General features: G+C 31.8%; 2 protein-coding genes across 4 annotated transcripts in view; one reads left to right on the top strand and one right to left on the bottom strand.

Annotated features, from left to right (window-relative positions):
• LOC118186365 (uncharacterized) overlaps positions 1–12,724 on the top strand; it is a 205,373-nt gene that overhangs the window by 4,150 nt on the left and 188,499 nt on the right. For all 3 annotated transcript variants that reach the window (XM_035356443.2, XM_035356445.2, XM_035356444.2), the window contains exon 2: positions 8,982–10,307. In XM_035356443.2, the coding sequence (XP_035212334.1) occupies positions 9,637–10,307 (671 nt within the window). In that variant the 5' untranslated portion in view covers positions 8,982–9,636. The remainder of the gene's footprint in view (positions 1–8,981; positions 10,308–12,724) is intronic.
• Positions 1–12,724, bottom strand: part of LOC118185644 (uncharacterized) — a 390,931-nt gene that overhangs the window by 207,609 nt on the left and 170,598 nt on the right. The window lies entirely within an intron of this gene.

Genomic DNA, 12,724 nt, shown 5'->3' with positions numbered 1-12,724 from the left:
AGAAATAAAAAAATTGTATTGCCAAATCAGAATAAGTTTAATCATCCAAAACAAACAGAAAAATTACAATAATATAAATAACAATGCTTTTTTGTAACAAAATTAAAATATCTCGTATCAAAAAAGTATTTGCACACCTGCATGAATACAAAAGAAAAATATATAAGCAAATTTCAAACAACTAATATTTAGTATGCATTCCTTTAGCATCTATTACTGCTTGTAATTATGCTGGCATTGATTTAATTAAATTTTCTGTAACAGTAGGGTCAGTATTCGACCACTCTTCAATAAGGGCAGATTTGCTTGAAATCTTCCTTTTTCTTATTTTTAAATCCAAAGAATTCCACAAATTTTCCAAAGAATTTAAGTCTGGTGATTGTGGTGGAGTGGCAAGTTTTCTGGGTACATTATAAAGCAACCACATACGTGTTATACCGTCAGTGTGCTTGGGATCGTTGTCTTGCTGAAAATAGTACGAATTACTGATACCCAATTTTATTGCACTTTGTGGCAAGTTATCTCGCAACACATCAATATAGGTTCCAGCTGTCATATTCCCATCAATGAAACACAAATTACCAACTCCTTTGCTAGCCATGCACCCCCAAATCATAACAGAACCTCCTCCATGTTTAACTGTAGGTAACACATTTTTGGCATGAAAAGCAGTACAAGGTTTTCTCCAAACTAATTTCCTGCTATCTAATTTAAAGATATTGAACTTACTCTCGTCGGAGAATATGACATTTTTCCAGAAATCAATTGGCATATTGATATATTCCTTAGCGAATTCAAGTCTCTTCAGTCTATTTCGTTCAGTTATGAGAGGTTTTTTTCCTTGGAGATCTCCCATAAATGTGTGCATCGTGCAGGACATTTCGAACACTTTGGGCACAGATTTGAAATCCAGATGTTGAAGCGACATCATTGGCTAAAGTAATTGCACTAACAAATGGATTTTTCGATGCTTCTCTTATGCTTTTTCGCTTTATTCGCAGTGAAAGTTTCTTTGGGCGTCCAGAGCGCAAGTTATTTGATGTAGATCCTCTTTCTTTATGACGTTTTATAATATAACGAACAATAGAGAAGCAAACATTTACTTTTTTTACCTATTTCTCGATAATTTAGGCCATTTGCACGTAGAGAAACAATTTTTTCGAAATCGGCAGCTCAGATTTCTTAGGTGCCATTGCAATTTGAAATCGACAATCAACTGATAACGTTTCGACAACACCTCCTTTTATAGTCGTCTTACGTATGTTATTTACTGCGGGATGACTGTCAAATAATAGCATAAAAATGCAAATTTGCTAAAGTTGAGTTGAGTGTGCAAATACTTTTTTGACATAAGCTATTTAATATTGTTGCAAAAAATGTTTTTTTATTAATATTATTGTATTTTTTGTAATTAAATGAATAAGCTTATTATATTTTTTAAATGCCAATTTTTGTATTTCTTAATGCATTTTCTTATAAATTGTGAACAAAAATGTATGTGTGCAAATACTTTTTGTACCCACTGTATTTCATCGTGAAGTGTAAAATTTCTAATATACGCAGAAAATTAGAAGATACAAAATTTTCTTTGAATTTGTCTAAAATTCTCCTGAATTCCGTCTATAAACTTCTGATTTATTCGCTACTTTATCTACATGGAGAAAAATTCTTCTTCGTTCTTCGAAGGAGCTACATTCATTGCAATGATGGAATAAGCAATAAACAAACTTTACCACGATGGAATCCATAAAGCTATTGGAAGGTTCTGAGTCGAATTATTAAAACAATATTAATACTTCCTATTTAAATACGTTTATGGTTGTTAAAATTATATTCCCCGACTTCCTTTTTTTAGTAATTCTTATTTTTCAGGATGGTTAATCTCTGCTTCTAATTGTTCGCTTGAGATATGTGCTTTATTCTTCTCGCATTTGTTGCAGCCCCCCTTACACAATACAATACAATATTCTACTATACAAGTATTTTCACGGTTTTAACCGTGGACGAATCGGAGCTAGCTACGAGCAACTCTCGCTATACGACTGCCGGAAAACTCCCCGCTAATAAGCTTTCCTGAACCGCTTCTTTCTACCAGCGCAGTCCGACTGCTATTTATATGTATCTCTATGCGTTTTTCATTGTTTTAAAAATGCTAATAAAACATCGCTTTGTAAGTAAACTAAAAGATGTTCGTGGCACCATTAAAATGCTTTTTGAACTTATCACGCTTGAATTTTAGGAGGATTAGCAGTTTGCAGTAAGCATAAAATATGTTATTAATAAATGCTTTTTAATAGCTATGATAGGCATAGTAATGCCATTTCAAAGCAGAATTAGTTCTTCTGCGCTTCTTAAATGTTTTTTTTAAGACAACAGTAAAATCGAAACTGCGTCGAGATATAACATTAACCTATTCATGGCCTCATTAATCAGAAATAAATATTTTTGAAATATCAGCTGTTGTCATGACCACTTAAATTTTGATGGATAATTTAAAACAGTAGTAAAATCCAAATTGTATCCAGGTATAATATTAATAAATAATACTTTAATAATAAAAATAACACTTTAATAATAAAATTAATAATGAAATTAATACTTTAATAATTAAAAAAACTAAACATAATATAGTTTTCTTCGAAAATTCTCCAACCAGAAAAACAATTTGTAGAAAATAATAAATTGACTCCTGGTTACAAAAATACAACTTCTAAAATTACTTTCCGTACTTAATGAAAAAAAATTAACGAGAACGTAATAATTTTTTCGTGAAATATGATTGAAATGTATTGATTTATAATCGAAAAATGAACTTCACCAGAAATTCTAAGAATTAGATTCCATAGATTAGACAGTTTAAGTTATACACTGTTGTAGTCCCCCTGCATTTAAGGGCTTATTTCAAAATGTGTCTCCATATTATCAAAAACTTGATAAAAATTATGAAATAATACATTAAGTAAAAACACGAAATGTAATTTTATATTAATAAGCACGAATTTAAAGGTACGTCGTAGAATTCTAAGGGGAGATAGGTAGCTATGGATATCATATAATGCAAATAACTTCCTACTTTATCTCCTTTGTGATACATTTCGAAATGAATAGTACAGTTCTATGGAAATAACTAGAAAACGTATGTCTTGTTATAATTTAGGAAATTAGTTGTAAACTTTCATGGATTTTGTTCATATTACTTGATGGTTTCAAATTTAGTTTGATTAAAAATAAACGATATTAATTAATTAAATAACATACAAAATTAAAGAATTGAAATTCAGTTTAACACAGCATTTAAAATTTTAACAAAATCAAGGCTATTCTATGAATAGATGCAGAATATTTCTGCTACTTATTTTTATTTTGAACATCCTTCGAAATCAATTAATAAACATAAATACACACACACACACACATATATATAATAGGGGGACCGGAAAGTAATACCGTTTGTGCGCATGTCGACAACAACATGCTAAAGGCAGAAGTGGAAGCAAATCCGTGTCAAACACTTTTAACCAACCTTGGTCGACTATCCAAGAACATTTAAAGCAGAATGGAAAAATAAGCAAAACAGTTGTTTGAGTCCCCCATACTCTGTCCATCACATGCAACGTATTGCTTCAACGGCACCATACAGAACCGTTTTTGATCGTTTGATTAGTGGAGACAAAAAAAATAAGTCCTATATGATAATCCAAAGCTCAAAAAGCAGTTTTAATAGGAGTTACAAAAGGTTTACATCCCGAAAAGGCGCTTCTGGGTGTTTGATGGAGTATTCGAGGAATTGTTCGTTTTGAATTGCTGAAACCTGGAAAAACTGTCAATGTAGACCTTGTGAACAATTGGATTTAGTGAACCAATCCTTAATCGAAAAATATATTTCGATTGTCAACGGAAAAGGCGTCATTCTGCAACACGACAATGCAAGACCGCACTGTGCAAGACGAACACTGGAAAAATATAATGAATTGAGGTGGGAGGTACTGCCTCCCCCACCATAATCGCCCGATATCACACCCTCGGATTTCCATTTGTTCCGATCCCTACAACATTTTCTTAGTGACAAAAAAATTTGAAAATTTGGATGATGTCCAAAATGCCATCTCGAGATATTTTAATCAAAAACCAATTGATTTTTATCGGTCTGGGATTGAAGTCGGCATACTAGATAGCAAAAGGTTGCTGATAACGAGGGAGATTATATTATTGATTGAAAATAAAAACTTTTTACAAATTTATTCGTTTGAATTTAATGTAAGAAAACGACCTTACTTTCCGGTCCCCCTATTAAATATATATATATATAAATTAAAACGGAAATGTCGGAACTAAATTGAATTTTTTTCTTCTTTATGAAGGCCTTAACCAATTTTTTCTCCAGGAAAGGAATTACCAAATGGAGTACATTAAATTTAAATGAATTTTCAAATACGCAAACTAAACTAATAATAATAATAATAATAAAACATGTTTTAATCTCCTCTGTTTAACGCTTCAAACAGAACTTGTCAAGGAAAAAGTGTTTTGAACCCTTAAAACGAGTTGATTAATGAGTTCCGAATACATCTTTCGTTACTTAAACCGCATTTATACTTAAAACCGCATTATTAAAACCAAATCTTCATTTTTATAACATCAACATATATATAAATAAAGAAAGCAAATTTTAGAGAACTGCTGAAGTAAGAACACTGAGACGTAGAAGTGTAGCAATGTTGTTAGGCGTAGAACGTAGATCCATATTGAAAAGGAAGATTTCGAGCGGGATTAAATTCCATTTTTACTTAAATTCACATTTGTGGCCACAATTCATTTGGCACTCTAATCGTACTTATTAAATAACATTTACATTTTTGAATACTGTTGCGATAGGAAGAGAGCACAGCGAAATTGCATCCAAGCAGCACAGAGGGTGAAGCTAAAAGTACGCATTTATCCAATATAGCTATTGCATGCAATATAGCTCAGCTATTGCATGCACTAAGTGAGTGTCTGCAAGCTCTCCGTTCGTACAACGTTCCATTCTCCTCGTATGGTACCTACCGCTCGAATGAGGCAATCCTCACTTTTCACTAGCACTCTCCTGTACAACACCCCCTTGCGGCGTACAATGACGTTTCTGGGCATGGGTTTCTATGCAATTCTTAATCCTCATGGATGTGCCCTACCTCCCCCAGACGTTTGTCGCCACATTTACGGGACACCCTGTATATGTATATATATGTGTGTGTGTGTGTGTGTGTAACATCTACGGGACACCCTGTTATAGGTATATATACATATGTGTGCGTGTGTATTATATTACATTCATTATTATATACTTATTTTTAACACATTATTACAGTATACATTATTATATACATATTTTTGAATACATTATTACAGTATACATTGCTATATACAAAGTTCTTTTGAATGTAACTTTTCCGAGAACTCTTTATACCAAGACATGCTTCTGATCTTTAGATAATGTTTACTTGTTGGTCGAATAAAGAGCACAGCGGAATTTTCCGTCGGATCTTGACGAGCATATGACAGGTTAAAGAATTAAAGATATTTCTTCCAATAAAGTGTTCTAATGCAACCGGCCGCCCAACCGGTATAGTGGTTTGAGTCGTTGATTGCGGTGCCGAAGAGCATGGGTTTGAATCCCGAAGAAGGCATGGATGTTTGTAAATGTATAGTGTCATTGCGACATGGCGGCACTCTGAATATACGGCGAGCCGAAAGTCCTCTCGTCTGGTTTGGTGGAAGGGGAGAGGGGCTAAATAGTTGTTAGAGGATGACAATTTTGAGTTGTTTAAAAATTTGCATTTTCCAAAGCTTTCCCCTTTGCGTTGCATACTTGCAAAGCATCATTGGACAAGAGAACAAGCCACCATTTTTCTTTTGCATTATTAATACATGAAGGTTGATATCTCCACTAGCATGATGAACCAAAACTCATTATTCACAGTAAAATTTAGTTTCTAAAATTTTAACTATAAAACCATAATGTTACGGAAGCCAGTTATGGTATCATCATTCAGATGATATAAAAGAAAAAAAATTATCGTAATTGCCTATGAAAATATTAATTTCGATTAATGCAACAGAAAACTAGTTTTAAGTAACTTAAAATTATATAAATGATGCAGAATAAATAGCATTAAATTTAATTTATTCTTTCCGTTACTGAAAAATCATAACTTGAAAGTATAATTTTTATCAAACACATCTGCACATCTGCACATTATTTCATTTACCATATTGTCCCTGAATGGTCTTTAAAGTACCGTAGCTTTAACAAAATCTTACTTTAATGTACTTAAAAACATTACGGTGAGCATAACTTTGTAGTATAGTTTCTGTAAAATCTGCGAACTTTTTATACACTTTTCATTTTGCATTTTAAATGCAACACTGTATGTTCTTAACTTGTAATTAAAGATACAATTTATTTTTAGTACGAACTGCTGCACAATTATCATTGTTTAATAAGTTTGCGAATTGGAAAAAGTGCATAGACAATAAGAATTTTCACTCTAATAAAATATGATATTTCAAATGTGATCTAAGTTATTAGTGCATTACTTCCGGCATGCAAAATCTAATTGCTTATGGCATATCTATATTGCTTATAGAATCCAGAATCTCAGATTCCGTATGTAAAGTTGCATAAGTAAAGTAAGTAAATCTTGCACTTTTAGAAGGTCTTTTAAAGAAGGGAAGAAGACTGTTAACACCAGTGATATTTTATATCACAAAAGACTCGAAAATAGGAAATTCATTTTTGACTGTCAATAACTGCTTATAAATATCTTTCGATGCAGAGATATCTCAGATTTCTTGGAGAAATTTATTTTCCTCATATTTCAAACAAAAAGTTTCAATAACACAAAATATTCAGCCAAGAATTAAGGTAATGTGCCAGAGTATTTCATAAAAATTACTATTTATTTCAGAACGCTTTTTAAACAAAATCTGAATTTTAATGCATGGCAGTTTTGCAATGGAGGCAGAAATGTATACCAAGAAAGGGTTTATCAGCTTTAACTTTAATTATCACTAATATAATGATAACATGTATTAACATCTTGTAAAAAGGAGCTAAACTTGAAATTTAAAAATATTAGTGCTGTTTCATAAAGATGCTATAGTGAGCTAAAGATGCTATAGTGAGCTAAAGATGCTATAGTGAGCTAAAGATGCTATAGCTATAGTGAAGTAAATCGGTTAACTTAAAGCAGTTATTACCATAAGTTCTAAAGAAGAAACTTTCATGCGTTATGCAGTTCTTTAATGAAGAAACAAACGTACCTTATTCTTATCATCAAGCAGGGCCACTAGCGGCCGAGTGATAAGTCGCTGAACACTGAGAAAAACAACGCAAGGCGAGAAAACAACGCAAGGCAAAAACGTCGTCATACAAAACATCGTGGGAGAAAATAAAGCAAAGAGAAAACATCGCAGTTCTAAAACATCGTGGTACAAAATATCGCCGTCGGAAATAAAGCCGTTCAAAAACTTCGCAGTTTAAAAACATCGTCGTCGAAAATATCGTGGTAAAAAATAAAGTACCTACAAATTACCGCATGACGATAAAATCGCAGACATGATTTTTAAGGCTTTAATAATTGCAAATGGATATTCGCAAAAAAAATTGTGTGTGCAAGATCAAAAGAACGATAATTTTCACATTCATATTTTTTATTAATTAATACATTTAAAAAAAGCAAAACAAGAAATTTAAATAAAACGAGAAGTAATTTTTATTATAAGAGTATCAGATCAACAAAAGTGAAGAAAAGTATCTCATAATTAACTTGACAATTTTTTACTTATCTTTCTTTTTCTATTCTTTTTTAGATAATACTTTTCATGAAAAATTCCAGTAAAACTTATAAAAAATATGTTATTAATGACCTTTGTTAGTTAAATATGTCAGTTCGAAATTCTATTAAGCGCTTTAAATTGGATTAATTTTCTATACTTAAGTTTCCATTTTGCATTTTGAGCAAATATTATTAGCTAAGAAAAAATATAAAAGTAAAAATTATCCTTCTTTACATCTTGCGCTGACAAACCATTATGCGAGTTTTTATAATTATTAAACAATTATTAAATTTTACAGTTATTAAAGCCTGAAAAACGCATGTCTGCGATGTTATCGTCATGCGATGATTTTGTAGGTACTTTTTTTTTACCACGATATTTTCGTCGACGATGTTTTTAAATTGCGAAGTTTTTGAACCGCTTTATTTTAGACAACGATGTTTTGTGCCTCGATGTTTTAGAACTGCGACGTTTTCTCTTTGCTTTATTTTCTCACGATTTTTTTGTACCACGACGTTTTCGCCTTGCGTTGTTTTCTCCGCGACGTTTTCGTCCGCGATGTTTTTGCCGCGATGTTTTCGGCGGACACCTTCCAAAAAATACCTAATGTCTCTACAATTTCATGTGTAACATTTATGTAAATGTGCATTTATGTAAATTAGGTTTAAGTGCTTTTTTTAATCTAATACGGAAGAATCGTTCGTCATCATTTGTAGTTGATTTCTTAATTTGATTGAAAAATGGAAAATTTCGATATGGAAAGTCATTTATGTCGGAACACTCTTTCTTGAATATATCCTATAATGTTGCATGTAAAGATGTGGATTATCTTGTATTTAAATTATTAAAGCATTTTAATAACTGGAAGATTTGCTTCATAGGAAACATGTAAACGGTTTGATTTTTTATATTTACATAATCCTTCCACCCACAGTGTTCATAGAATGCTGTGTTTTTTACGTTAAAAAATTTTAAGATTACTTTGAGAAATTTCATAACTGGAAGTATAATGTCTAGAATCAATATCAACTAAAAATTGCTTATTGACAGTATTGCTTTTACAGATAAGACAAAATTTGTAAATTGTTATGTTATGAATTAGCTTTTATGATAAAAGTTTCATAGGAATCATCTCAATTTCAATTTCAATTGTTTTCTTTCAGATTGGAAATGTGGCTATTTGTCAAAGCAGTAAGAAGATGCTGCAAGAAGAGACCATTTACATTCCATGGAGATCTATTTTTCAAGAAGGGAAATTCACTTCAAGATGGAAGTTGGTATAGAAGAATATAAAATGCCATCTGTGGCACCATATGAGAATATCTATAATTTTTCATAAAATTCTATCCATTTGTGCCAAATAATTTTCAAAGTTAAGCATCCGATCTCAATCAAAGAGCCGAAACAGTAAAGAACATTTAAAATTCAGTGAGATGAGTATAGAAATATGAGCGTCACATAGCAAATATAAATTAGAAGTAGAAAATAAAATCTTTGATGGTAACACAGCTATTGTTAATCTGCTAAATTTTTTTATCTAATAAAATATTTTCTTAAAACAAAAGTACAGTATTGGTGCTTTGTATTTTTCTTAGAAACAAGTAATTCATTGGGTATTTAAATCTTCAAATCAACTACATCTATAATATGTATAAAAGAGAATAACTAAAAATCCTGAAGAGATCAGTCACAAACACCTTGGGTTCAAACGAATATATACCCTTACATTTGCTGTGCAAATGTGACTGCACGGCATAAACCGCATATTACGCTTGACTGACTTAATTCTTACTCAGTTTAGGACAATAAACGAGTTCGATGTCTTCCTTATGTTTCATCTGCGAACTCCCTATACTAAGCCACCAGACAAACGGTCTGTGGCCTCCAGCTTCTCCAAGCGAAGAAGCTTTAGAAGATGGACTTGCTATTTCGGTGCCCGATACTACTGTAGCAGGCTCCACATATCACGAAGACTGCCTAGTTTGCAATACTTGTGGTTTACGTCTCGCAGGCTCCAACATTCAACGAGCAAGACGGTATCAAAATAAAATATACTGTTCTCTTCATTATGCCGATGTCTCAGGGCTAAGTAGTGGTGATGAGTTTATGCAGAAATTAAGGGATTATAAAAGACAGAGTCTGGGTTGTGCTGAAGCTCGGAGAAAAAGTTCAACTACTCTGCAGTTTCCCATTCCTGTCCAAGCTTGCCCTGGCAGTGGATCTTGCGAAGGTTTCCCGCATACCATAAAAGTTATTCCGGGTTATTGGATTGAATGTAGTGGCAGTAATACAACAAATGACTCACTTAGCGTTAATTATACAGCACAAGATTTAGAGAAGAAATTTGAACTGATATCTGTTGAAGAAGAAACTTATGAGAAATATTTTTATGGAACTGAACACTGGAACTATTTCACAAATGACGAAGCTCTTGGGCCTGTTATTCTTAGTATAAAACAAGAAAACGTGTACAACAGAGACCAGTTTAGGTAAGATGATTTTTTAAATTTTTGTAAGCGTTGTTATTCGTTATTCAGCTGTACTGAATAGAGAATTCGATGCATTATCTCCGAAAAAGAAAATTATTTAGATACTCATTAAATACAATTGCTTAGAAATTTTATAATATAATTAATGATAATAGTAATACTCAACAACCATTTCTTGCTTTTTTACAGATCGGTTGCAAAAAAATTATCGCTGAATGATTTTAAAATGTGCAAATATATATAAGCGAATATATTGTACTGAGAGTGTGAAGTTCAAAATATAACTTTCTTAAACTCGAGATACTCTCTTAAGTATTAAATTGAAAAGAATAAATACAAAATCAGAATAGTTAAAAACATACAGTTGCAAAGTAATGCAGGGATTATAACGCATTATTTTTATACGCTATTTATCACATGAAAAATAACTCAGAAAATCTAAACACATATACAACAAACCTACATAAATCAAATTAAGCACACACACACACATATATATAGGACATTTTAGTCCAAATATAAGGCGACTTCACATATAAAAACACCTGCATTTTTAAAGATGTCCTGCGAGAAAAAGCGAATTTTCATGTAAGACAACTTAACATGTATATTATGTTAAAAAAGGTATTTTCTGTAGGCACATACTTGTGACTGCAAAGTTTCTCAAAAGAAGATGGATAATTTTATGAACGCAGTTTCAGTGCTTGGGGTAGGAAAGCTTTGTGTATATGAAATTTAACCTTTTGCATGGGTTCCAGAGAGCAAACGTTTAAATAATAATTGTTCAACACAAGCGTATTTAGAAAAGCGACTTTTGAACAAAAGTGTTACTGTTTCATAACAGTAAGTTAAAAAGTTAAAGTACTTCAATAATTTACTACTTAATACCTATCTCCTACTCGAAAAAGAGGTTATACGTAAATTTTAACCTTAGCCTTTTTAACTTTAGCTTGTTGAGCCCTATAACAGCGCATCGCACATTTCATGATTTGAAATAGATCCTTTTTTTATGAGTGGATGGGCTGTTTGCCGCTCTCACCACAAGAAGCGAAACTATTCAGACAAGAAAAGTGAGACAAGTCAGTTTGTTAGTTAACAATATCACCTGAGAAGTAGAAATGATGGCAGTGATTCCAGCATGAAAGATCTTTAAGGTATTTTTAATCATTTTTCACAACTCATTAGTTATAAGGTATTTTCAATCACTTGTTACTGCTTATTGGTCTTTGCCTCTTATATTCAGATAGTTCCTGAACTTCAAATGCTGAGTTAAGTTTTAAGCTCACGATCGATATACTATAAAGCTGTAGAAATGAATATTTAAAAATCGCAGACTAATTAATAAACTCAACGATTAGTGAATATCATTGGTCAGAAATTTCTGAAAATGTATACTAAATTTAATTTCTAAGATAAATTAGATGCAGCTATTTCAGGCTTATTGGTCAGTAGGAATTATTCACATTTCTTTCACGAAATGATAGTTACATTCCAAATAGCAGCAAAAGATTAATTTTAGCAAACTCCTTTTCAATCTGTAAAAGTGATCTTTATAATAAGAAAAGGCACGACAAGAATATCTTATTGATTTTTCGTGCTTCAAACGCCAGGCGGAATATTTTTGTTTAAGCAATTATTTGAAGAAACGATGTTTTTTCATTTGGTATTTCACCTATCTAGTTCAACTAGATTACTTCTTAACTTTATATTTTCAAGACAGTTCATCACAGTCAACCTAAAATATTAAAAAAAATTTCGTAGACATTTTATGTTATTCTAAAGGATGAAGAGGCTGAAATTCAAATATTATACACAATTAAATTTAAGAAGTCCGAGATACATATTATGACTGAATAAGTGATTGGTTATAACTTATTTCAGTTATTTACTTATATTTAAATGTTTAATTTTATTCTCCATGTTTTCCAATACCTAGATACAAATCAGGTGTTTCCTCAACCGTAAGGGGTGCAAACAGAATTTCTTGGAATACGACACAGAGCGGCTTATATATTATATATTAAATATAGTATTATCTTTGTGGCGGTGTGCAAACACTAACACCCTGTGCCACTAGTTCATTTAACCTCCAAATAATTGAACTCCTGACAAACCGCCAATATTCTGCCACTTCAGTCACTCAGAAACTTATAAGAATACATACTTTAGAAAGAAAGAAACTATAAAGATACAGCTTTTTACAAATAAGCCGAAATAAGTCTTACACGACATACGAAGTAAAGTGTGAATCGTAATGCAAGTTTTCTGAAAACTGACATTTTTTCGTAAAGGCCCATTTTCCCCCTCGTATGATGGCATTTTCAAAATATTTACACAATTCGGATTCAGTTCTGATAGGCTATAATATTTTGTCAATTTCATAAAGCTGTGAAATAAGAAATTTTTAAAAATTAACC

The sequence above is a fragment of the Stegodyphus dumicola genome, chromosome X1, assembly GCF_044657685.1.
Source record: "Stegodyphus dumicola isolate Sdum_Otavi_A_Nest chromosome X1, ASM4465768v1".
In the NCBI taxonomy this organism is placed as follows: Eukaryota; Metazoa; Arthropoda; class Arachnida; order Araneae; family Eresidae; genus Stegodyphus; species Stegodyphus dumicola.
Note: the sequence above shows the minus strand (reverse complement) of the source record. Positions and strands in the feature narration are given on the sequence as shown.